The sequence below is a fragment of the Capra hircus genome, chromosome 3, assembly GCF_001704415.2.
Source record: "Capra hircus breed San Clemente chromosome 3, ASM170441v1, whole genome shotgun sequence".
Classification (NCBI taxonomy): Eukaryota; Metazoa; Chordata; class Mammalia; order Artiodactyla; family Bovidae; genus Capra; species Capra hircus.
In genome coordinates this window covers 87201958-87225098 of record NC_030810.1, presented here as the reverse complement: position 1 = coordinate 87225098, position 23141 = coordinate 87201958, and the positions used below count along the sequence as shown (strand labels likewise).

The following is a 23141-nucleotide window of genomic DNA, read 5'->3' as shown; positions in this document are numbered from 1 at the left end:
AGGAACTGGGCGCCGCCGCTGCAACTCCGGTCTCCCTCCGCAGCCCCGGTACCCATGCCGAGAGGCTCAATTACTTTCAGGTGTGGACCACTTAATAAAATAAATCTTCCGGGGGCAGGAGGCGAGTTTTCAGGAGCCTAATTCAAATCAGCAGACTTCGCATTTGTAAAGAGGGGCTTTCCTCAAATCCTTGTGGTTGGGGCGCGGGGCGAGGGAGTCAAGAATAGAGGTCTCTTTCTGGGATGATACTGTCAGTGGCTGGGTGGAGGACCCTGGGAGCCTCTGTCTCCGTCTCTCTTCGGCTGTGTCTTTTTCTGACTCTGTTCCGGTACATCAGAATGGAATCAACCATTTGGGGACTGAATCACTCTGTTAAACCGACTAGAGCCCTCTAGCCCAGACAGGAGACCCAGTAGAAACAAAAGGTTCTGTCTCTCTCTCCATGCACCCACCCCCTACATTTTTCCCTCTTTTCTCCTTTGTCTCCATCATCCGTTACCCAATGACCTCTCAATCTGAGATTTCCAAACCTGGTTTTGCAACACTGGAGGGAAACTCCAATTATCTCCAGGGCTTTGTGAAATGCTCAAAATGAAATAAACCTTTAATTAACTTTAATTATTTAACTGCAGGTTATGGACCCCCCCAATTGGCAGGAAAAGCAGAAGAGAAGGCTGATGGATTAAATAAAACATCCCAGGGTGTCACAGCTCCCTGAAGGTGAGAAATGCCAGCTTTAGAGATTTCAGGGCTTCAGAAAGAATGCCAGGCTCAGAAAAAGAAAGTTCCCAGGAGGACAGGGACTTAGTTTATTAAGGTTTGGGGCCAGAGACTCTGCTCTGTCCTAGGCTTTCTCCCCTCACCCTCTTGCCAACTGTTGCCATCTAGGCCTTTAGAGGAGGGAGTGGGCTACTCTCTTCCTACCCCAACCCACTCCCATTTAAGATCCTTCAGTCAGGTCCAGTTTACAACAGACAAAGCAAACTGTTTCCTTCCTCTTCTCCTAGGAAATTCAGACCACAACTGAATTCTTGTATGAATGTCCCAGGAATTGGGCTGATGTAAACCTACTATCGTGGTTCTGCTCTCTTAGAAGAGTTACTCACCCCAAAGTCTCGTCCTCATTACCACCAGATCTAGGAAACTGCCCTTCTCCTGGGCTCAGGGACGGAAACCCCCGAGAGGAGACCTCAGATGGCTGAGGTGGAGGGCAACTCGCTCCACAGCATCTGACATGGGCCCACATGTTTCCCGTACAGAGAACAAATCTGCCCCATTAAAGCGTTTCTCCGTTGGGGAAAACACTGATGCAATATTGGAAACATGCTGGGCCCACAGTGAGCGCCGGAAGGAGAGGCAGGTCTTCTCAGGAAGGCAGAGGAGGCCAGTGGGTGAAACTAATCCCACCACGTCCACCCTCGCTTGGCCCAGCAAATTGAGGGAGGGATTATGGACCAAAACATCCAGACACAGAGGGAGCCTATGGGGCTGGTGGTGCATTTACAGAGAGAGCAACTGGGGACAGACCGAGGAAGAAGGTGCTGGTGCCCCGAGGGCAGCAGCAGGAATAGGGCTCCGCTGCCTGGACTTGGGGCCGAACTGGAAGGAGAGTCCACTTCCCGGAGCCCGAGCTTTACAACCAATAACCCCATGGTTTGGGCTCCAGCGACACTGCTGATCTAAATAGTTTATTAACAAATGGAAAATACATAAACACATAACAATTGCCTCTAAGAAAAAAACTTATTAAAATCCCCCTGTGTTGTTTGTAAAATAAATAGCTGAGACCATATGGGTGAGGGGGAAAGTGGTCATGTCCTAATTGGCTCTCTGCTCCCGGCAAAGATTCCCTCTTTAGGCCTCAGTTCCCTCCTGTGTAAATGAAGATGACAGCCTAGATATCGACTGGTGATTCTCAAGCTTTAGATGGCATCGATATCACCCAGAAAACACACACACACACACACACACACACACACACACAATTAAAAATTGCTGGCCCTACCCTAAGAGTTTCTGACTTAGTAGGTCTCGGGGATCACCAACAACCTGCCTGTTTCACAAGTTCCTAGATGTTACTGCTGTTGGCCTGAGACCCATACTTTGAGAACCTTTGGACTAGATGATATTTAAACTTCCATCCAGATCTAACACACTCTTCCATCTCCATGCTCCTGCGTCTGCCCCATCAAGCCCTGAGGATTTTGGAGCCACATATGAGAGGGGCTGATGTTTTTACACTCGAGCTTGTACCCCCTGTCATCAGTGCAGAATAAATCTTTCACTGGCCAATAGGGACTGGTGCCCCTGCCCACTGAAGGATCCCAGTCCTCTCACTACACATATTCCAGTCTGAATTAACCCCAGCTGGCTGGCTGTAGGGCCTGAATCTCCAGCAGTGGCTAACACTGCTTTCCCTTTGTACCAGGCAGGGCTGGGCCTAATCCTGCTTAAATGTCAAGCAGGCCTATTGTGTACAGGGCTGCCTTCAGAGGGGCTGGCAAGAGCCCAGGGTACATCTTCAGGCCCCTCGATGTAGCCTAGTGTCTGCCAAACACTTGGTCCGCCACACACCCGCACACACGCACATACCCCGTCACATGCAGAGCCGGGTCGTCAGGAGAGCTAGTTTTACTTTGATGTACCTCTCTGCTGCACATTTGTTTCAGCTCCCCTCCTGGAGCCGCAGCCTTATTTATCTTCTTGGCATGGGTTCTTAGAATACTTCCATTCAGGCAGCAGCAAAATCACTCAGCTGCACTGTTTTACGAAGTTTATCAAACAGCAAAATATCCGGTCTCTTTGTCCAATGGATCTGGTGTGAATGTGCCTACAGAACTCCCTTTCCCAGACGCCCTGGGGTCTGTGTGTGGTTACATATACCCTCCCCTGAGAGGACCCCACAAAATTCCTGCCTACTCATGCTGCAAGGGGCCCCCCAAAGCAGCCGCAGGGCTCAGAGGCATCTTCCTGAATCAGGAGACCCAGCCAGATATACTCCGCACATGCATGCGCTCTGCTCATTCTCCACGAGCAGAGCCTCAGAAGCCCACAGCAGACTAACAGCCCTGCGCCCCACCCCAGTCGCCCCTTCTCCAGGCCTGCCATGGCGCCCTCACCCTCAAAGGACAAAGCTTCTTCTAAAATCATTGCTGTCATCTCAATCCCAAAGTTTGGGAGCTCTGTGGAAGGACCCACCTCCCCTGCAGCTGAGGACTCGGGCCCTCTCCACCCACTTAAAGGACAAAGGTTTCATACCTTCCACAGGCTGACTCAGAATGAGGTCTTCGCTGCTCTCCCCCCGACCACCACCCACTCCAAGCATCCTGCTGGCTTCCCAGAAATCATGCCTACTCCAGGGCTAGGCTCCCTACCTATAGCCCCCCACCTACCTGAGGCCTACCAGCCAGGGCTATCTGAAGAGCAAGAGGGCCCACTCAGCACCTGGTATGCCCTGTGCTGTCGCCAGGATGGCACTGATCATGAGCTTCCAGAGCCTGGAAGTTCACTTGGTGCCCTCCCTGCTCTGCCTCTTAAGGATCTCCCCAAATTCCAACAGGAACTTTGCAGACGCCCTGGCTTTACAGTTGACAATATGTGCTAAGTGAAGAACCCCTTTCACGATGGAAATCTGGCTCAGGGTTCAAAATGTCCTCTGAAGCCATGCCTCTGTGCCTGGTCTCTGCAGCCCCCGTTATCTGGGCTGCAGGTCATCCATACACCCCACCCCCAATGTGGCAATAAGTCGGGTCATTCCTTCCCACTAAATATTAATACCTCTTCCCTTCAGCCATTCCTCCATGGTGGTTCAGATGATGAAGAATCTGCCTGCATTGCAGGAGACCTGGGTTCAATCCCTCAGTTGGGAAGATCCCCTGGAGAAAAGAATGGCTACCAACTCCAGTACTCTTGCCTGGAGAATCCCATGGACAGAGGAGCCAGGCGGGCTGGGATCACACAAAGTCGGACACGACCGAGCGACTAACACTTTTTTCACTTTTGGCCATCCCTCTTCATTTCCTCGGCCACATCCTGTCGCATCTTTGACACCTCGTGCCTGGACCACTGTCCTATACACTGTCTTGTCCCCTTCTCCCATGTCCCTGGGGAAATGATGCTACCTCCTCACAAAGAATTAGACTGGCTTCCCTGGTGGTCCAGTGGTTAAGAATCTGCCTTGGTTCAATCCCTGGTCAGGGAACGAAGACCCCACATGCCTCAGAGCAACTAAGCCCGTGCACCACAACTATTGAGCCCGTGCTCTGGAGCCTAAGTGCCACAACTGGAGAGTCTATGAGCCTCAAAGAAAGAGCCTGCACGCCACAGCTAAGACCCGATGCAGCCAAATAAATAAATATTAAAAAAAAAAGTGGCCCATCATAAGTGCTCAATAAATTTTAGGTACCATCATTGTGCATGCGTGCTCAGTTGCTTCAGTCCGACTCTTTGTGACCCTATGGACTGTAGACTACCGGGCTCCTCTGTTCATGGGATTCTCCAGGCAAGAATACTGGAGTGGGTTTCCATTTCCTCCTCCAGGGGATCTTCCCAACCCAGGGATCGAACCTGCATCTCTTTCGTCTCCTGCATTGGCAAGTGGGTTCTTTACCACTAGAGCCACCTGGGGAGCCAGATACCACCATACTATTTTTATTCTGCTCAAGCTACCAAAATTATATTCCTAAAGCACACCTCTCATTCTCCCACTAAATAACAACAACAATAATAATATTAATACATTGATCACTTGCGATGGGTCAGGCCCTGCTCCAAGTGCCTCTCCATACTCTCCTCGTTGCCCAAAACAAAGTAGGCTCTGTATTGCACATGTGCCACCCTCTGGTCCCACCCAGCCTAGCTGTTGTCATGTCTATTCCTCCTTCACAAACCCCCTGCAGGGGGCAGCTGAGCTCCTCGTGCCTGGAAATGCCTACCCACTTGACCCAGACTCAGCAGCTAGCTGCCCCCTTCTCCATCAGCCCACAATTTCCCGGCCCCTCCCATTTTCTCAGGCTGCTTGGAGACCTCCCAGGATTCCCTGCAAGGGGGAATGGTCCTGTGTGCTGGTACTCAAGGTGTGCGGTTGGGAATCCAGGGCTCAGTGCTGATGTGCTCATGACTGCCCAGTGGCGTCCTTCTGCACCTGGAAGTGACCTCAGAGGGCACCAGCCCCTCCCTGCTACATCTGTTCCTCAACCTGTCTCACCCTTAGTGGTCATCTTAGAGGACTGAATATTGTTCACGTGTCTCCCCAGGAGAAAAAAATTCCGTAAGGAGGATCTGCCCAGGCTTGGAGCGGGGATGCCTCTGCATCCCGCAGTTCTGCCCAGCACAGTATCTGCCTCACTGAACACTCAGTTTCACTGAGTGGCTGGGGGCAGATGCAGCCCTTGCCTGTCTGCCAGGACTCAGGTAGCACACCTGTTGGAGGTGGTGCAAGCTGACCAGGCTACCTGCCTGGTTCTGTCATTTAGGAAGTATGTGACACCTTGGGCAACTTGCTTCATTTTCCTGAGTCTCATTTGTGAAGTATAAATAATAATAGCTACCTCTGGAGAAGATTATATGAAATTTTAAAATGTAGACCTCCCTGGTTCAGACCTACCTCACAATCGGCTCTCAACACCATCTTTCTCCCCGTCACTCAGTGCAAGGTGTAAGACCAGAGTTCCTCTGCCCAACCGACCGCAAGGCAAATAGGGAAAGTGAATTCTCTTCTCATGTTAAAGGTGAGTCTGCTTCCTTCCTTCACCCATGTGAACAAAGAGCCCCCATGGAGCCTGAGATCAGCTCAGTGTACTGAGGGAGTCCCCTAGGAGTTTGCCTGCTGTGACAGCTGAACACTTGGGGTACATAAAACAAGTGTTGCCCCATTTGGGGATCTCCCCTGTCTCCCTCAGGACAGGCAGTGTGGCTCTCACTGCCCAGTGGGCTTTGCCACTTGCCTGCCAGGCACCCCGTCATGCCCCTCCAGGTCCCCTTCTTTTTTTAAAATTGGAATATAATTGCTTTAGAATGTTGTGTTGGTTTCTGCCATGAAAGTGAAAGTGAAGTCGCTCAGTCGTGTCGGACTCTTTGCGACCCCATGGACTGTAGCCTACCAGACTCCTCCATCCATGGGATTCTCCAGGCAAGAATAGTGGAGTGGGTTTCCATTTCCTTCTCCAGGGGATCTTCCCCACCCAGGGATTGAAACCAGGTCTCCTGCATTGTAGGCAGACGCTTTACTGTCTGAGCCACCAGGGAAGTCTGGTTTGTGCCATACAACAATGCTTATCAGTCATAGCTAATATAATACCCCCACCCCTCATCAGGTCTCCTTTTTAACCCATCAGTGCAGCCCCAACAGTGGCCCAAGGAGCCACATGGTGGAATTCTCTCCTATACAAACTCAGGACTGAATTGTGTGCCGAGTAAAATATGGCAGCAGTAATGCTGTGTGAGTTCTGAGGCTGGGTCATAAACAGCACCTCAGTTTCCACCTTGGTCTCTTGGCTCATTCTCTGTGGGACAAGCCAGCTGCCAGGTTTTGAAGGCTGCTTGCAGCAGCCACGTGAAAAGGCTCACATGGGGAAGAATTCAGGCCTTCATGAACAGTCAACACCAAACTGCCAGTGATGTGCAAGGGCCACCTTGGAAGCAAATCCTCCATAGAATGACCACTGTCTGATTTGGGGTCCTGAGATACTCCCAAGACAGACCATTCAGCCAACGTGCTCCTGAATCTCTGACCCACAATCACACTGACTATTGCTATTTTAAGCCACTAAGTTTTGGGGTGATTTCTTGTGCAGCCTTAGATAACTAATATACAAACCAATCTCAGCTTCTCCATTCTGTAAAATGGGAATATTAATATCCACCTTATAACACAATAAAGAAGATATGAGATGGTGTTTCACCAGCACATTGTAGGTGACCTTTGAGTGGATCCTACTATTATAACCCATTCCGCTCCCTCTCCTTCTCAAGAGACTTCAGAAGGGGCTGGTAGAGCCCTTCCACCCTCTTCACTTGCTTTTCTCCCAGTCTCTTATGAGGTTTAGGCCCAGTCTTCGTATTCTCTTCTGCCAACAGAGGAGCAGACCCTGGGCTGGAGTGTACTTCTGTGTGACATGGTGGTGAGCTCCATCCAGAACTCTGGGATGGGTCCCACGCACATTTCTAAGGGGGTTCAGTGGTGTGTGTTTGCATTTCCTTTGAAGGGCCCCAAATGTGATAATTACATACTTGTTAGCCCTGTAAAATAACAAATCTGGAATCTACACTCTGGAACCAATGGATTTCCTGCTGAAATGAGTTCAAGAGGTGCCCTGACCAGCATTCCCGGTAACAGCCTGGCCCCCAGAGGCCCTGCAGACCACCCGCCCGCCCACATCCCACAGCTCCTCTGCTCAGCGCTGCACCTCATGGCTCCGGCGGCGAGCAGATGTGCTTTTAGTTGCAACTGTTTTCATGTTTTCTTCATATCCGCCCTCTGGGTGTGGCTTCCCACTTAGCATAGGGAGACTTCTCAGGCCTGAGGCTCCCTCCTCCACGGCGCCCATGAGCAAATCCAGTGCTTGGAGCTGGGCTTGGCAGGTGCTGGGGGTGGACACCTGTGGCGCCAGCCTGCCTTCCGAGAGCTTCCCTTGACTCCTGTGGACTTCTCTACCTTTGTCTGTCTTCCTCCCACCCTACCCCAAACTCTCTTCTTGCCTAGGCTCCAGCAATATTCAACAAATCCAAGTTCCCCAAACTTGGCTTCCTCTTTCTCACCTCTGGGCTGTCTTTCTGGAATGCCTTCCCTCCCTGCCACCTCCATACACCTTCCTCTGGCTGACCCTCCTTCAACTTTCAAGATTCATCCTGAAAGTGTTCCTTGGCAGCTGCCTCCAGCCCAAGGCGGTGCCCATCTCATGACCCCAACAGCCCCCTGTGCTCTCCTGCCTCAGAACAACACGCCCTGCTGGATACCTGCCTGTTGCTCTGTGTCTCCTGCTAGAGTGGAAAAGCCCTGAGAATAAATGGTCTGCATCCGGAGTCTATTCCCGCTGTGTGGCCCCACTCTCTGGCACATGGCAGGCATTCAATAAATGCCTGATGAACAAACGAATGAATAAAATCAATTGATCAAAGTCTGCCAAGAGGTCTAAACCGGCCCCCTTCTGTTTCATACCAAGAAAGAGTTCATGAAAAACTCTCCCACAAAATAACTTCTCTTGGTCCAAGGCAGCACTTGCCACAGAACACATTTACTGTAACACCAAGGCAGATGTCAGGGCAAACCTGGCCTGCAGGGCACTGCCACATCCCAGATGAAGCTCTGCCTCTCTGGCCCCTGCCCCTATACCAGCCCGAGCCCGAGGAGGGTGGGTGGAGAAAATGAGCAGAGAAATACAAGTTTGGGGTTGGCGGGACTCAGGCTCAAGAAACATCTCTGTGAACCCATTCATTCCAGAAAAGCTGAACTACAGACTCACTCCCCTCCTTCTTCTGGGGAAGAAACTGAGGTACACACAAGTTAACTGGTTCTCCTATTGAAAGAGATCAAATCAACAGAAGAGAAAAAAGTAGCTCCCTAACTTTCCAAAAATTTTATCCCAAAGCATAGACTTCAGCCTGGGTTGTCAGAATGACAGCCAAGGATCCTGGGTATCCACAGCACAAAGCTGCTGCTTCCCCCACCCGCCTTCTTTTCTTTCTTTTAAATATCATGGGTGAGGGGGAAGTACCGGATCTAAAGGTTTATTTACCATTCCTTAGTCTGACCTTCCAGGAAGAATGTCACTAATGAGAAACAATCTACGTGGGCTCCCCATCCCAGAATTTTCATAGGGATCAATTTAGGATTTCAAAGTCTAAACAGGACAAGAGTAATATTGACTGTCTTGCCTTCAAAGAAAAAAAAGAGAAAGCAACTGAGTTTTTCCTGTCTGGAAGGAAGTTTTGTATGTCAAAGAAATGTCAGATCTGAGGTTCCATCTTTCCTGTTGTTCTGACTGCTCTTGGACATCCCCTGGGAGATAAAGGGGCACATTCACCTTCGTGTGGCACAGGCTGAGGGCAGGCAGAAAGAGAAAGAAAGCTGAAGTTGGGACCAATGCTCAATTCAAGAACCAACCTTGAAGTTGAGGCTAGAGGCCAGGAGTTCTGTTCTGGAGACCAGATTCCATTTTGATTCACATCCAAATGATGATTTTTTTTTTTTCATTGTGGAGGAGATATTTCCATTCCAGCAAAGTTGACATGTGGCAGGGGTCACGTCTGTCTTGCTCTCTGCTGTATCCCACTGCCAGCAAATGCCTGTCACAGAGTAGGTCCTCCTATTAAATGAATGAATGAAACAATCAGCCAGTGTAAAACAGTTGCCTAGAAATAGCCAGTAAGCATCATGTCCACTTTAAAAGTAGTTTTTCTCAGCAGGTGGAGCAATTTTTCTTTTCCTTCTTTTTTTAAAGATAGGACCCAGAATTATCTGGATCATCCTTTCAGCTCATCTCACTGAGTCTCTGGACACTCTATCAGTGACATAATGCTATTATAATTCAACTGGTTATTAAACAGCACGAATGGTGAACTCACTAATTCTCTTAAAACTCTGCCCCACATCTGGCTGTGTTGGTGGGTCATAAAACCTCTCAGGTGTTAGATGCTGTTTCGTTTGGTCTCAGCTTAGCAGAAACCCCCCACCCCCCCACCTACTGTCCCAACCACCAACAGCTGGGCATGGCAAGTCTCAATAAACTGTCATTTGGTGATCAGAAAGGCAGCAATATGGCTCCATCTTGGACCAACTCTGTTTCCATCCACTTTGGCCTCAAATTGCATCAGGAAGAAGTGCTGAGACCTCCCTGGTGGTCCAGTGGTTAAGAATCCACGTTCTAATGCAGGGGATGCAGGTCTGATCTCTGGTCGGGGGACTTAAGATCCCAAGTGCTGCAGGGCAACTAGCCCACATGTCACAACTACGGAGCCGGAGCCTGAGCACCACAGCTAGAGAAGCCCCTGTGCACAGGAGAAGACTGTGCGCTGCAACTAGGGAAAGCCTGTGTGCCGCGAATAAGACCCGGCACAGCCAAAAAAAATCCATTAAAAAAAGGAAGTCCTGACCTTCCCTTGGGAGAAGGAGGTGTGCAACTAATGGTTCCAGTTTTGTTATGTTCACTGAAGAACAACTGAGAAATAGCGGGTGGGAACCATGGGCCTGAGCGTAAATTTTCAATCTGCCACTGATATGCACTTGGACAAACGGCACCCTTCTGTGGCCTCAGTCTCTCTCTGATAATATGGATAATAATTGTGTCTCCTTCCTGGGGTTGTCATGAGGGTCAAGTAAATCAATAGAGAATACGTTAGTCAGTGCCTGGCACACTATATGACACTACCTGTGTTAGCTATTGTTTTTATTTGTAAAATGAGGTCCCCTATGATACTTCATGATTTCTCAGCTCTCCTAAGAAAGAAAACCTTGAAACTCTGAGGTTACATTTTTGTTTTTTCTATGCTCCTGCCCCATCAGACTGGCCAGACCACATATGGATAAAGATGAGTGTGCACTAGTGGTGTCTAAGAGGGAGCAGGAAGGGCCCCTTTAAGAACTCTTTTGCATGGTCCTGGAAGAAAACCTTGCCAGAGGGGCAACCCTATCTATCTGACCCACCTTAAATGGACTCTGGGATTTCCTGCCACCTCGGTTCAATTGGGAACACCATCTCAGCATGGAAATTGGTTCTGTTCAAAGAGGGGGAGAAAGGGAGAAGGAATTTCTGGGTTTGGAAAAGAGTGTGGGTACCTAGGTCTCTCTGCTCAGCTCCCAATCATAGAACCTTCCATCTGAGCCTATGGAGCCTTCCACCAATTCAGTGATGTAGCCCAGAAATCTGGCTGCAGTTTCTGGATCTCTTAATGATAATAAAAATCTCTTAAATGAACACAGTTCATCACATCCATCAAATAAGTGTTCCTCAAATATTCCTTGTTCATGGGTAGGGCCCACATTTATGATGAGTAAACTGAGGTTCAGAAAGGTTATCCTTGGAGGCAAAACACTTGGCACTTAAATTTGGCTGCCCTGTTTAGACTGTTGATGATGTTCTTCTGTCATACTTTCGTCTTCCACAGTAAGCTACTTGATTACTTTGTTGGACAGAAAACGTGTCCTGAATTGACATAAACATGCTCCTGAAAAAAGTCAACAATATCTACAGCCCTAACCCAATAACTATTATTTTCTAAACTGAGGTAAGTTGATTTACTAACTCAATATCTATTGAAAAACCCCTATGAATGGGCAAAAGTGATCAATACAAGTTGGCCGCCCAGAGCTGGGATCCACTGGATCCTAGAGAATGGATGCCCCTGGTAAGGCCAAAGAGGAAGCTTAATTCCAAGCTAAGCCTCCCTCTTGGCTGGAAATAGCAGCTCCAGGTGCTCCCATCTCACTACTCCAGTCTGCAGTCTGTGATTAGGGGCCCTAATGGCCATAATGCCTCCAATGTGGTGTTTAAACCAATAAGGCTTCAGAGAAGTTATGGTATGTTTAATAATGGCTTAATGACTACTTGTGAGATGCAAGGCTTCTGGTTCCTGTCTGCCCTTGATTTACAGCCCAACTCTGGCTGAGGACAGCCAAGAAACCCCCTTTAAGCCCCCAGCGGAAGAGGGAGGTGTTCACACCAGGCCCCTTGGATTCCTTTAAAAATTGAGAATTCAAATGAAATACAAATGATGTTGGACTCCCCATCCTTCTTGCTAATCTCTGGAGGCAGTGAAAATAAAAAACTGTGTGACCCAGAACTAGGGACTTCTCAGTCCGCAAAAGTGAGCAGGGTTCTAGGGCCCACAGGTATTTCTTCCCAGATCTTAGGTAAGGTGGAGGTTGTTTCACTTTTAAAAAATTCTAAGTTACTGCCCTAGTCCTGGGCTTCCTCTTGGCTAGGGAGACCCAGCTATTAGATGACATGGTCCTACTTTGTCCTTTTAAAGTGGCAGGTCTGGGGTAACAGCACCCAAGGTCTGAGCTGCAGACAGCCCCTCTCCAGGCGGTCCCTAGGCACTTTCAGATCATTCGCCCATTAAAAGGCATTCACTCCATGCCTGTTGTTCAAACACAAAACCCGCTAGGAACTCCTCCACCTGCTCCTAAGGTAACCTCTGGTGGACTCTGTTCAGTCCTGAGATGCCTCTGCAGCCCAGCTGTCTTCTCTGCCCCTGCCTCTGCTTCTGAAACTCACCAGGAATATATATAGACTCAGAAGACTGACTGTCCAATGTCCACAGGCAGATGAGGACTCTAAGTGACTAGTTCAAGGCCCCACAGCTAATTAATTATCACACCCTGCTCCCAGCCCCCAGCACCCATTACCAGATTAGAGCTGTTTCCACACAGCAATGACTCCTCACCTGGAGAAAAAACAAGATATCTCTATAACGGAGGTGTTTTTGCTGAAGGCCAAGTTTTTCCAACTCCCAGTAAAGAGAGTAAACGTCCCAGCCCAGCCCCTACCTGTTCCCTGGCCATTATCCCAGACTAAAAGTCAGGAGACCGGACCTAAAAGGATTTGTTGGGCGTGGATGGGGTCTCTACCCTGAAGTGTCTCACCCTCCAGAGTCAAGAGCCTCCGGGCCGGGTATCTGGGCCAGCGCTGCTCTAAACAAGGGTCTCGCCAAGACGCACAGACAAAAGGGACTCTACCCTCGAGAGAGGGGGTGGCTTCCTCCCCTTCTCCCACTGTTTCTGGTGCCGGGACTGGAGTGAACCAGGGGGCTACCGGGCTCCGAGGGGTTAACCCGCGCGGGGCTGCACGTGACGTGGATGGTTCCAGCATTAAGTCAGAGTGCGGCCCCCTCCTCTGCGCCCCCCCCCGCCCCCACCCCCTGCGGCGCGCGCCGCTCCCGGGGGCTCCGCGCCCCCGCGCCCAGGTCCCTCCCCCTTGGCGGGCGCTCACAGGCCGCGCGGGCAGCGCGAGCCCCGGAGCCCCCGGCGGCCTGTGCGCCCCGAGCCGGCATGGACCCGGAGCGCTGCGCGCCTTTCGGCGTGGGGCCCGGGCCTGGCCCCTACGCGGCCGCCGGGGACGAGCCTCCGGGCCCCCAGGGAACCCCCGCCGCCGCGCCTCACCTGCACCCCGCGCCACCCCGCGGCCCGCGGCTGACCCGCTTTCCGGCCTGCGGGCCCCTGGAGCCCTACCTCCCGGAGCCGGCCAAGCCGCCCGCCAAGTACCTGCAGGACCTCGGGCCCGGCCCGGCGCTCAACGGCGGCCACTTCTACGAGAGCCCCGAGGAAGGTAACGCGCGGCGCGGGGGCGCTCTCCCTCTTCACACCCCGGGCCCGCCGGGGCCTCCCCGCTTCCCTCTCCCGGTCGCCTATTTCAGAAGTTTCTGCCTCTCTCGCCCCTCGGCACGGCTCTCTCTGAAGCCGGACCGGAGGTGGTCCGCACTGGGCGAAAGGTAGCGCTGTGCGGGGAGGCAGAGCCACGCGTGCCTCTGGCGGCGGGAAAGGGAGGCGGGAGGTCCAGGGAGGCTGGAGTGGCGACGGCCCCGGGCCCCGTTGGGCCGGAAGACGGCCGGAACCGGGAAGCAGAGATCGTGCCTTGCCGGAGTTGGGCGGGAACTGACGCCGAGGCCCGGGAGCCAGGCTTAACTCTTGGCCCCGGTGCGGGGAGAGAAGCGCGGCTTTTGTGTCTGGCGGCTCTGAGAGTGGCCCCGATCTACAGTGGCCACGCCGGACTCAGCCGAGGGAGGTTGCGGCCTGGCCTCCCCCGAGAGAGGCGCTGCTGTCTGCGCCTTAAGGCGCTCGGTACAGTGGCCGCGGTTGTTGAGGCAGTCCCGGGCCATTCTCAGATCAGAATAACTGTGTTCTTATTTCCCAGACTAACCTGGCCTCTCCGTCGTATGCACGGCGATGGCCGCCCTTCTAGCAGTCTTGGCTTCCTCACGCTGGATGATCACGGCGGGGCCGTCGGGAGTGAGCCTAAGCTCTGGGTGCCTTGGGCTGCTCCTGGGCTGATGCCCTGGGCGCTAACGCCAGTTGGACCGTGCGGTCTCCAAAGAGCGCGCCTAAGCGGGCCTGAACCCAACCCCGCGGCTGCCGCTGCACCAGCTGACCTGTGGAAGTGTCGGTGCCCGCGCCCGCCTCATATTTGCTGCCACATCCCGAAGCTTAGGCCCGGAGCTGAATCCTTCGAGATCGCCTCCCAACTCGCCTCTGCCCCGCTGGCGCCTCGCGGGCCTCTGCTGAGTGGCCAGGCAGCTCCGGCCTTCGCCCAGTCGGGGCGGTGAGAACGTGTAAGGGAGAGCAGGGAGGTGTGTGGGGGTCAGTGGAGGAAATGAGCGAGTCCGCGGAGCTTCGTGTCTGTGCCCTTTGAAAGAGGCTCTCCTGATAAAAACCACAGTTGGGACTTAATGAGAAGCAGTTGGCCTGGCTCCTCTGATCCCAGCCAGACGGCGGCGGCCGCGCAGCGCCGTGAGCACCGCCCGGGACACAGGTACCTGGCCTGGCTCGACGCGCCGCGTTCGGCAGGACGCACCCTGCGGCTCAGCGTCCCTGCTGGGCACGATGAATCACAGACGGACAGCCGGGATCGCGACCGACCCCGGCGCCAAGCAAACTGCTGAGAGCGCTGGAGCAGAAAGAGCGGCGAGGAGGAATCTAGTGACCGCGACGGTGTCAACAACGAAATGCGTGGGGGAAAAAACCCAAAAAGTGTAAACAACCAAAAAGAGGGAAAAGGAAATTCGACAAAACAACAGTGGAGAGAGGAAAGAGAGAAAGGTAAAAGGCGGTCAGCGAACTGGGCAGAACGGAAAGAAATGAAGAACGAACGAAAAAAAAGCGGAGGAGGATCGAAGGAAGAGGGTAAATGGAGAGGAAGGGAATGGACGAAGAGAGAAGCAGCAGACGATATGAAGTAAAAGAGGCATCCTAAAAGTGCAGGAAACAGCAAAATGGGAACAAGCAGGAGAGGGAAATTAACCGTGCGAGTTGGGCAGAGGACAGACCGAACGAAAAGGAGGCGCGGCGGATGCGAGCCGAAACTGGGTAGAGCCCCCGGCCGCCAGTGGCCTCCCCGGTGCCCTAGCCGGAACTCGGCTGGTGGGCGGGTGGCTTGCGTCCCTGCTGTAGAGACGGGCTGCTAGGGAGAGACGGCCCGGGGAATCCGGGCCGTGCAGTCTGGTTGGTGGGAAATGTTGGTCAAAAGGGAGAACCCACCTAATTTCTCGGCTTTTAAAATAACAAGCTCAGAGCGTTTCCAGTTTAGACCATGAGCGAGCAGCTGTGCCCCCTCTTTTGCGCGATCCCGGCGAGGCCCTTAATTGAGCGCTCGAAAGCCGGCGCACCGCGCTCCTCTCCAGCCCGTGGCCGCCGTTTGCGGAAAGCGCGCAGCCCGGGTCTGGACCGCGGTAGTATCGGGGCAGTGCCAGCAGCCTTCGCGCCCTCAGCAAGTGGCTGCTCAGCGGGCCAGAGAGGTGCCTGGCCGTCCCCCACTGTTTTGCCGGGGCCCTTCCAGTCTGTCCTCTAGTTTGGCTTCTTGATCTCAAAACGCGCTCTGCCGCGGAAGCCCTGAGCCGGCTAACCCGGCTGGCCGCGCTTGCTGGGCCGGCCTCGGACTTAAGAATTCTTGAGTACCCAGTCGTCAGCCCCGCTAAGACTAGAGCAAGATTGGAAACCTCTCAGGAGAGCCCCAAGGCCCCACTGGGTGTTTCCAAACCGCGTGTAGGTCTACACCGGCTTCGGATCTTCAGCCGAGCTGGGGAACCTCAGGCTTCAGAGACCTCTGCGGGTCTCTTGCGCAGGAGCACGCGGGGAGTAAGCTTTCCTGCGAAAGCTGAAAGCCTGAAAGCCGGCTAGCTGGTCCTGCGGCGGCATCGTGGACGCCATCCATGGAGGACAGCGCGGCTCCCTATAGGCAGCCCGAGTTGTGCGGCTTCCAAGCAGCCATGGCTTCCAGTCAGTCGCTAGCAGGACCGTGGGTGGGAGAGTGCACTGGAGAGAAGGAAGTGAGGGACCGAGCTCTGCTGATGCTCTTCCTGACTCTTGTCGTTCAGGCCGACAGACTGGCTGTGCAGGCCACCCGGCACCTCAGTACTGGGCTCCAGGCTTCCAGTCTCCAACAGGGGCACTACCCTCTTAATCTCCCGGTGGCCCCAGTAGGTACAAGTGACTCCTGTACAGAGCCCGTGCACACTTTGAATGTACTCCGGGCTTACAGTGCATCATTCCCATGACAAGCTCAGACTACCGGCCTCTGTTCCCGCTCTGCCTTTCCTTGACCATTGCCCTCCATTTAGCCCATCTCCACCTCTTTTCTCTTCCGGGCCTTGCTTCTCAGGAGGCTGCTTGGTGTTCTGTGACGCAAGCCCCTGTCCCCAGAGGGAATTCTCTGGCCTCACGCTGGAGTCCTCTGGGCAGATGGAGGTTTCAGGGCAGTGGCACTGAGGAGGGGAGAGGTTCTGTGGTCGTCTGGGAGGGCTGCAGAATGGGCAGTCCCGGGAGGCCAGCAGAGGCCAGCCAGCTTGGCTCTTTTGGGGGGTAGCTATTCTGAGAAGGCTTGCTACATTTTCATCCCTGGTAGGTGGGTGGCTTAAGGTCAGGAAGGCAAGTCCTGGAGCCCCAGGACTGATCCCTTCCAATCTGGGCATATCCTATCGAGACAGACACTGAGGGCCAGGTGAGAGCTGAGCAAGCCCTGGAGCTTTGGGGAGCCCTCTGCAGGGACATCAGAGCTCCTCTGACCCCCATCCCTGAGCCACCCTCACCCTGTTCTGCCTGGAGTCCAGCCATCCCTCCCTCTGAATCTGAGATACCAAGACCCCTCCCTCTCCACCCTGCAGTGTGTATGGTGCCCCTCCCAGTCCCCTTGGTCTTCCTGACCACTTAAAATTATCTGGTTCAAACTACCATTGAGTCGTCCTTCCTTAGGTCCTACCTGGTGGAACTACCACTAGAACCAAATGTATCGCCCAGGACTGAAGCAGTTTCCCCACCCGTGCTCCACCTGAATCGTGAACGAAGTGTCTGGGTTGTCACTAGGCCTAGCCCAAGGGCAGGCCCTACCTGACTCTCCCCGGCCTCCAGGACACATTTCGTGAAGCATAGCTTTTTTCACAGCCTGGGGAGTCCTGGGAGGTCACTCACCACCTTCCAGCTATGGGGAGCAGGGAGGGGGTGAACCTCACCCAACTTGTCCTCCACAAGGAGACAGGGACGCATCAGATCCAGAGCTCCAGAACCCATCTCTTTGATCCTATCTCTCAGTCTTTTCTCTCCTGCCCCTCCCCACTTTAGTGAGCCAACACCAAGTCCTGGGAAAGAAACTGCCTCTTGGTGCCAGCTTCCTGGGCTTCCTGGGGGCCAAGCCCCCACTGGAGATGGGCCTGGGGCCAGGGAAGGGGCTGTGTGAATCAGTTGGGCGTCTGTGTGGCGTCGCTGCTGACATCCCAGAGGACTGTTGAGAAGAGATTTCATGGCGACGCTGCTGGGGGTCCTTGCCAGAGGGAGAGGGCGGGGTGATCAGGGTGACCTATTTTTCCACCATACTCCGTCGTGGTGGAGCTCCACCAAGCTTCCCAAATGAGGATGAGCACGTCAGAGTGGGGCTGCTGGTTAATCATGGGCAATGGGGGAGTCAGAGACTCCCAGGGAGTGGGGATAGACGACAACAAGAATGATAGGCTCTGAGGCTATGCTGTTCCCCACTGTTCCCCACCTCTCCCTCTCCGAGAGTAGCCTGTCACCTGTCTCCTGCTCCCTAAGGCTGGAGCTTCAGTGCATGCCCAAACATCAATATCTTATGAAGAATCTGACAATCCCTCTTGAAGCTTCTTTGCCCTTTCTACCCCAGGACAGGAGGATTTGATACTGTCGCGAGACTGGGGGTTCAGAGAATAAGGCATCCTTGTCTGGTCCTGGAGCAGAGGCCTGGGCATGAGGGTACAGGAGCCAAGGCCTGCAGTCAGGGCTAAGGAGGCAGGGGCAGGGGCATCCCTACCCTCTCCTCCCACCCCTGGGCTTGGCCCTGCTGTGGCATCAATCCTGGCACCTCCACACCCTGTGGGATGCACCACCACAGAGCGCTTCCCCGAAATGAACCCCCTCCGGCCCCAGCAGATCCGCCCAGACCACAGAGCACATGGTTCCCCAGGGCCCCCTCCCCAGCTGTAGGCTCAGCAGGCAGGCCTCCGAATGCCAGGCTCCCTTGAAGGGTGGCTGCTGGGAGGACGGAGGAAAAAGGAAGGGGGAGGCGGGGACTGAAGCGTCAACGTTCTTCCCCCTCCCTCCATTCCACCCACAAAACCCCCTGGTTCGGTTTCCATCCTCCTTTTTGTGTTTTCCATTGCAGCTGAGGAGAAGGCCTCCAAAGCTGCCAGCTTCCCCCAGCTGCCCTTGGACTGCCGAGGGGGCCCCCGAGACGGGACCTCTAACTTGCCAGGCTCCCCAGGCCCCTGCCTGGCCAGCCTGCGTGTCCCTCTGTCCCCGGGACTCCCCAACTCCATGGAGGTGGCCAAGAACAAGAGCAAGAAGCGCCGGAACCGCACGACCTTCAGCACGTTCCAGCTGGAGGAACTGGAGAAAGTCTTCCAGAAAACCCACTACCCTGATGTATATGCCCGGGAACAGCTGGCTCTGCGCACGGATCTGACCGAGGCCCGAGTACAGGTGAGGGCACCTCGGCCACAGGGCTCCCTGGCTGCCTTGACAACCTAGACCGTGAGCCAGGCCACACGGGGGCCAGGAAAGGTGGACGCTGGCACCACAGCATTGCCCTTCCCCACGCCTGCCCCTGGTCAGCCCTCTTGGGCTCCCCTCTACGCCCAGCTCATCTGCAGCCACAGGCTCGCAGCCCAAGTTGAGGCTCCTGTATGGGATGAGGGTGACAGCCTCCTGGAGTCAAAAGACCTATGTGTGTCCTAACTTTGCCACTTACTAGCTGACCAGGTGACTTGGGGCATGTCACAGTCTTGGTTTCCCAATTTAGGAAAAGAGAATGATAGTACTACCACATGAGGAGGAGTATCTTGGAGGATCACAGGTGTGACAGCATTTTAGAAGATGTGAAATGCTAAACATGTCTCAGTGCCGCTCCCAGGGTAGCTGCCCAGAATGGGGAGGGTCCCTGCCCGGGGTCTCAGGATCAGTGGTGCTTAAAGCCAGCCTGAGCCAGTGACCTGTCTTGCCAATTCCCAGACCATGGCTGGGAGAGCCTGGCGGGAAGCCCCTGCCCACAGCAACAAACTCTTCCCAACAGAGATCAGGCCCTGGGGCTGGATGGAGCTGTCGCCAGCTTCACTTGGGTGGAGCCCAGCCTGTGTGGATGGGGCGGGAGGACAGAGGGATGCTGGGAAAGAGAGAAGGGAAGGGAATCCATGTCCAACGCGTGCTGGGAGTGAGAAAGAGCATGAAGGTGGTGAGCAGGAGGTGGGGACAGAAAAGGGGGCTTCAACACGAGTCTGGCCCAAGAGGAAGATGGTCATTGCTGCCTTGCTCTGAACCTGCTTGATACGCAGCAGGCTCCCTGATGCCAAGCTGGAGGCCCCAGGAGAAGGGTTGGGTTTGGGCTTCCTGGGAAAGGCGAGGAGGTGACCTCTAAGCAAAGGAGATTCCCTGTCCCAGTGGACCCAGGGCAGAGCTCATGCTTATCACAGCCTGGGTGGGGGCCCCTCCAGAGGGAGGGGAGGAGGGCCTGAGGCAGGGAATATGGGAACCAGCAGTCAGCCTATAAAGAGGCCAACTGCAGCCTAGCAGAGAATGCCCTTCAGTTGAATTCAACATAGGACTCTATTCTGCTGGGTCTTCCTGCTTCCATGTTCCTACCAGGTAGCCCCCAAAACAGACTTTCAGAACTGTTCCCCAGGGATCCTCAGGGCATGGGACCATCAGGGTAAGAGGCCCAGCTTTCGAGATAACCCCAGATCACATAAGCTGTGGAAGTCCAAATGTCACATCTCCAGACAGCCCAGCAAGCCTCAGTGGGGATCATGGCGGGGGATGCTCTGAATAGCTGCCCCCATGGAAGTGCTTTGGGGAGGCAGTACACACTTTCCCCACTGCCCTTCTAGGCCTTTTCAACCCTAAAGGGGTGGAGGGATGGCCACAGGCCCCCAGACCTAGTCCAGAAGCTTCCATGATGACTGAGGCCCAAGTGCAGTGATGCTTGAGAGGAGCATGACACCACCCATAGACCCCGCCTCGTTGGGAGGAGTAAGGGGACCACCCACGGGACAGTGCAGGGGGCAGGTTCAGAGCTCAGAGGGGAGAGCGGGTGGTGACAGGGAAGAATTACACGAAAAGTGATCAGCAGATCCAGGCTCCTCCATCTGTCTGCAGAGGTTGTTGTTGCTCAGTTGCTCAGTCTTGTCCAACTCTTTGCACCCCCATGGACTGCAGGGGAGGGAGAGCAAATTAAGGAGCAAGGAGGAACCGGTAGTGGGCCCTCCCTAGCCTTGACCCAGGCCTGCTCTGGGATCTGCAACCTGGGTTAAGGGCCGGGAGTATGCCCAACTTCTTAGCTCTCTCGGGCCTTCCCTCCCTGAGTGAGAGGGGGTGTGGGGAGTGAGGGACTCAGGCAGGGTTACTTACACACACATGCAACTCCTTTTGTTGTGGCTCCCAGTGGAATCCCTGGAAAGCAGGAGAATGTGCTTGGTTTGGTTTCGATAGTGCCGGTATCTAGCCTAGAGCTTGGCATGCGCACCGGCACACACAGAGCACGGCCAGGTGACGAATCCAGCCAGCTACGTGGGCGGCACACAGGTGAGCCGCCCTCACCTGCCAGCGCGTGAGGGCGGCTGGGGAAGAGCTTCCAAAACCGATGGCGGCAGTAGGGTGCGATGAGTATCATGAGAGCTATGCTGGGCTTTTCAGGAAGCCCAGGAGAGGGTGCCCAGCTCAAAGCTATGTGTTGGGGGGGTGGGTAGTGCAAGCTGGAAAAACCTAGGCAAAGGCAGGAGGAGCCAGATAGCAGTGTTTCAGACGCAGCTGGGGTGAGAGGCCACTAGGAAGAACTGAGTGTTGTTGCCCGACAGGAGACGAGGCTGTCGGGAGGGGCAGGGGTCAGTGCCAAGGGACCATGTTAAGGAGCTGGGCTTTAGGCTGTGGTCTTCAGGTTACCTTACTGCATTTCTCAGGTGCAGACATTGGGAAAGAGATAAGACTAGAAGCCCAACACGCGTACTTGCCCCGGGGCTCTGAGGCCACAGATCCCAACACTACCCTTACCAGACACAGCCAGACTGGAGAACCAGTCTGACTCAGCCTGGGGAGCAGGGGAGGGCCCACAGGGCCAGTAAACCTCTCTGGGTTTGGGCTTCTTTTAGGCCCCATCCCAGGCCCTGAGAATGATGTGAACTTGTAAGTTCCTGCAATTCAGAGTCACCAGCCTGGAGCCAGCTCCCCACCACCCACAGGAGGATACAGCCATCAGCTCTCTCCCCAGCGGGCTCCACGCCTCGTGGCTGCTTTGTCACCTTCTCAACCTCTCCCAACCTGTCCCCAGGTCTGGTTTCAGAACCGCAGAGCCAAGTGGCGGAAGCGTGAGCGTTATGGGAAGATCCAGGAGGGGCGGAACCCCTTCACGTCTGCCTATGACATCTCCATGCTGCCCCGAACCGACAGCCATCCCCAGGTGAGACCTCTCCCCACCCAGACTCAGGGCCTGGCAGTTCTGTGGGAAAGCCAGCCAGAGGGTAAGCTGTGGCCCCAGGGAGACCAGGAGCAGCCTTAGGGCTCCATGTGACTGTGGGTGAATCACTTCTTCCTCTGCGAGATGGGCTTTGACCAGTCTCATGAAGGATGTTTGTAGAGCAGTTGGAAATCTGTGAGAAGTAACGGCAGGGGCCTTCTGAGATGTCACTGTGAGTGTTGGGGGGTAGGTTCTAGACCTGGGCCAAGAGGAAGCTCTCTCCAAAGCTGCTTCTGGAGCCCTAAGGGCAAGAGAAGAGTCTCTAGGTTAGAGAGGCCCCTGGGCCTTCTGATTCATGGGCTTACTTCTTCTCTCTTTTCAGCTGCAGAACTCCCTGTGGCCCAGTTCAGGGTCTGGGAGCCCTGGGGGTCCTTGCCTCGTGAGTCCAGAGGGCGTCCCCTCCGCATGCATGTCTCCATACTCCCACCCTCATGGGAATGTGGCTGGCTTCATGGGGGTGCCAGCCTCTCCTGGAGCCCACCCTGGCATCTACTCCATCCATGGCTTCTCCCCCGCCCTAGGGGGCCACAGCTTTGAGCCTTCTCCGGATGGCGACTATAAGTCTCCAAGCCTCATCTCACTCAGGGTGAAGCCCAAGGAGCCGCCCAGCCTGCTGAACTGGACCACATGATCTGTCTCGTGGACATGCAGACTTGAGCTGCCCAACCCCGTTTCTGCTCCCAGCTGCTCCTACCCCACCCCGGCCTGGATGCCAGAGAGGACGCACCTCTGCCTCCAAGCCCAGAAGGTTCCTGGAGGCCCCGGCAGAGCAGCTGGGACCCTCAGGCTTCCGCAGGGAACGAGCTACAGAATCTTTCCTGTTAGAATAAGGCGAGGCTGCCCAGGAGAAAGGGGGCTTCAAAGCAGGTAGGACTCTTCCTGCCACACACTGGGTCCCCTCCCCCAAACTCTGGGCAGGAGGGAAAAAGATACTGCCCTACTTCCTTCAGCCTTCCTTCAAACTGTCAACCCTCCAGCTGAAACAACTGGCACCTCATTCAGGGAATGCAGGAAAATGGGAGGATGAAACAGGTTGAACTAGGCGTTCCTTGCCACTTAGAGGAGATCAGTCTCGTACAACCACGCAGATGGCCTACCACCACAGGGGGGTGTGCACCCAGGGTCTGGTGCTGACAAAGGCCTGGAAACTGGAGGGCAGTGTAGAAGGCGCCCCTTCTCCCCGCTCCACCACCTCTCCTCGTGTCCTGTGGCCCCTCCTGCAACATGCTGTGGAGACCTCTTCCCCTTCCAAGGGGCAGAAATTCCACCAGAAACACCAGTATTTGAATTCTCTTCCATGAGATCAGGCCACAGAAATGCCTTGGAAATCACAGGCTCCCTTGGTTTACTCATTGGATGTTGGTAAGAATAAAACAGATTTCCCCAGACTCAGCCCTTGAGATTCTAAACCCCACTTTGGTAAAGATACTTTTGTAAAAAAATGTGCTGCCCAGCATAATAATAAAGGTGGCAGTATTTTTA

General features: G+C 54.3%; 1 protein-coding gene and 1 long non-coding RNA gene across 4 annotated transcripts in view; one reads left to right on the top strand and one right to left on the bottom strand.

The window, feature by feature from the left end:
- LOC102187445 overlaps window positions 1–13295 on the bottom strand; it is a 26497-nt gene extending 13202 nt beyond the window's left edge. For 2 of the 3 annotated variants that reach the window (XR_001917849.1, XR_001917848.1), the window contains exons 1-2: window positions 13202–13295; window positions 9104–9305 (exon numbers count right to left, since the gene is read on the bottom strand). This is a non-coding gene — a long non-coding RNA (uncharacterized LOC102187445). Of the gene's footprint in view, window positions 1–9103; window positions 9306–10642; window positions 10714–13201 lie in introns of all 3 variants that reach the window. The other variant, XR_001917850.1, reaches the window with a different exon arrangement.
- ALX3 (ALX homeobox 3) lies at window positions 12906–23141 on the top strand. Its single transcript, XM_018045887.1, has 4 exons — window positions 12906–13265; window positions 18321–18637; window positions 21474–21602; window positions 21982–23141. The coding sequence occupies exons 1-4, from the start codon at window positions 12989–12991 to the stop codon at window positions 22288–22290; spliced, it is 1032 nt and encodes a 343-aa protein (XP_017901376.1). The 5' UTR covers window positions 12906–12988; the 3' UTR covers window positions 22291–23141.

Bases quoted from the DNA above. Each gene is read 5' to 3' on its own strand.
- ALX3 (XM_018045887.1), top strand. From the start codon at position 12,989: ATGGACCCGGAGCGCTGCGCGCCTTTCGGCGTGGGGCCCGGGCCTGGC. The intron at 13,266-18,320 runs GTAACGCGCGGC...TTTCCATTGCAG, and splicing joins CTACGAGAGCCCCGAGGAAG to CTGAGGAGAAGGCCTCCAAA. The intron at 18,638-21,473 runs GTGAGGGCACCT...ACCTGTCCCCAG, and splicing joins TGACCGAGGCCCGAGTACAG to GTCTGGTTTCAGAACCGCAG.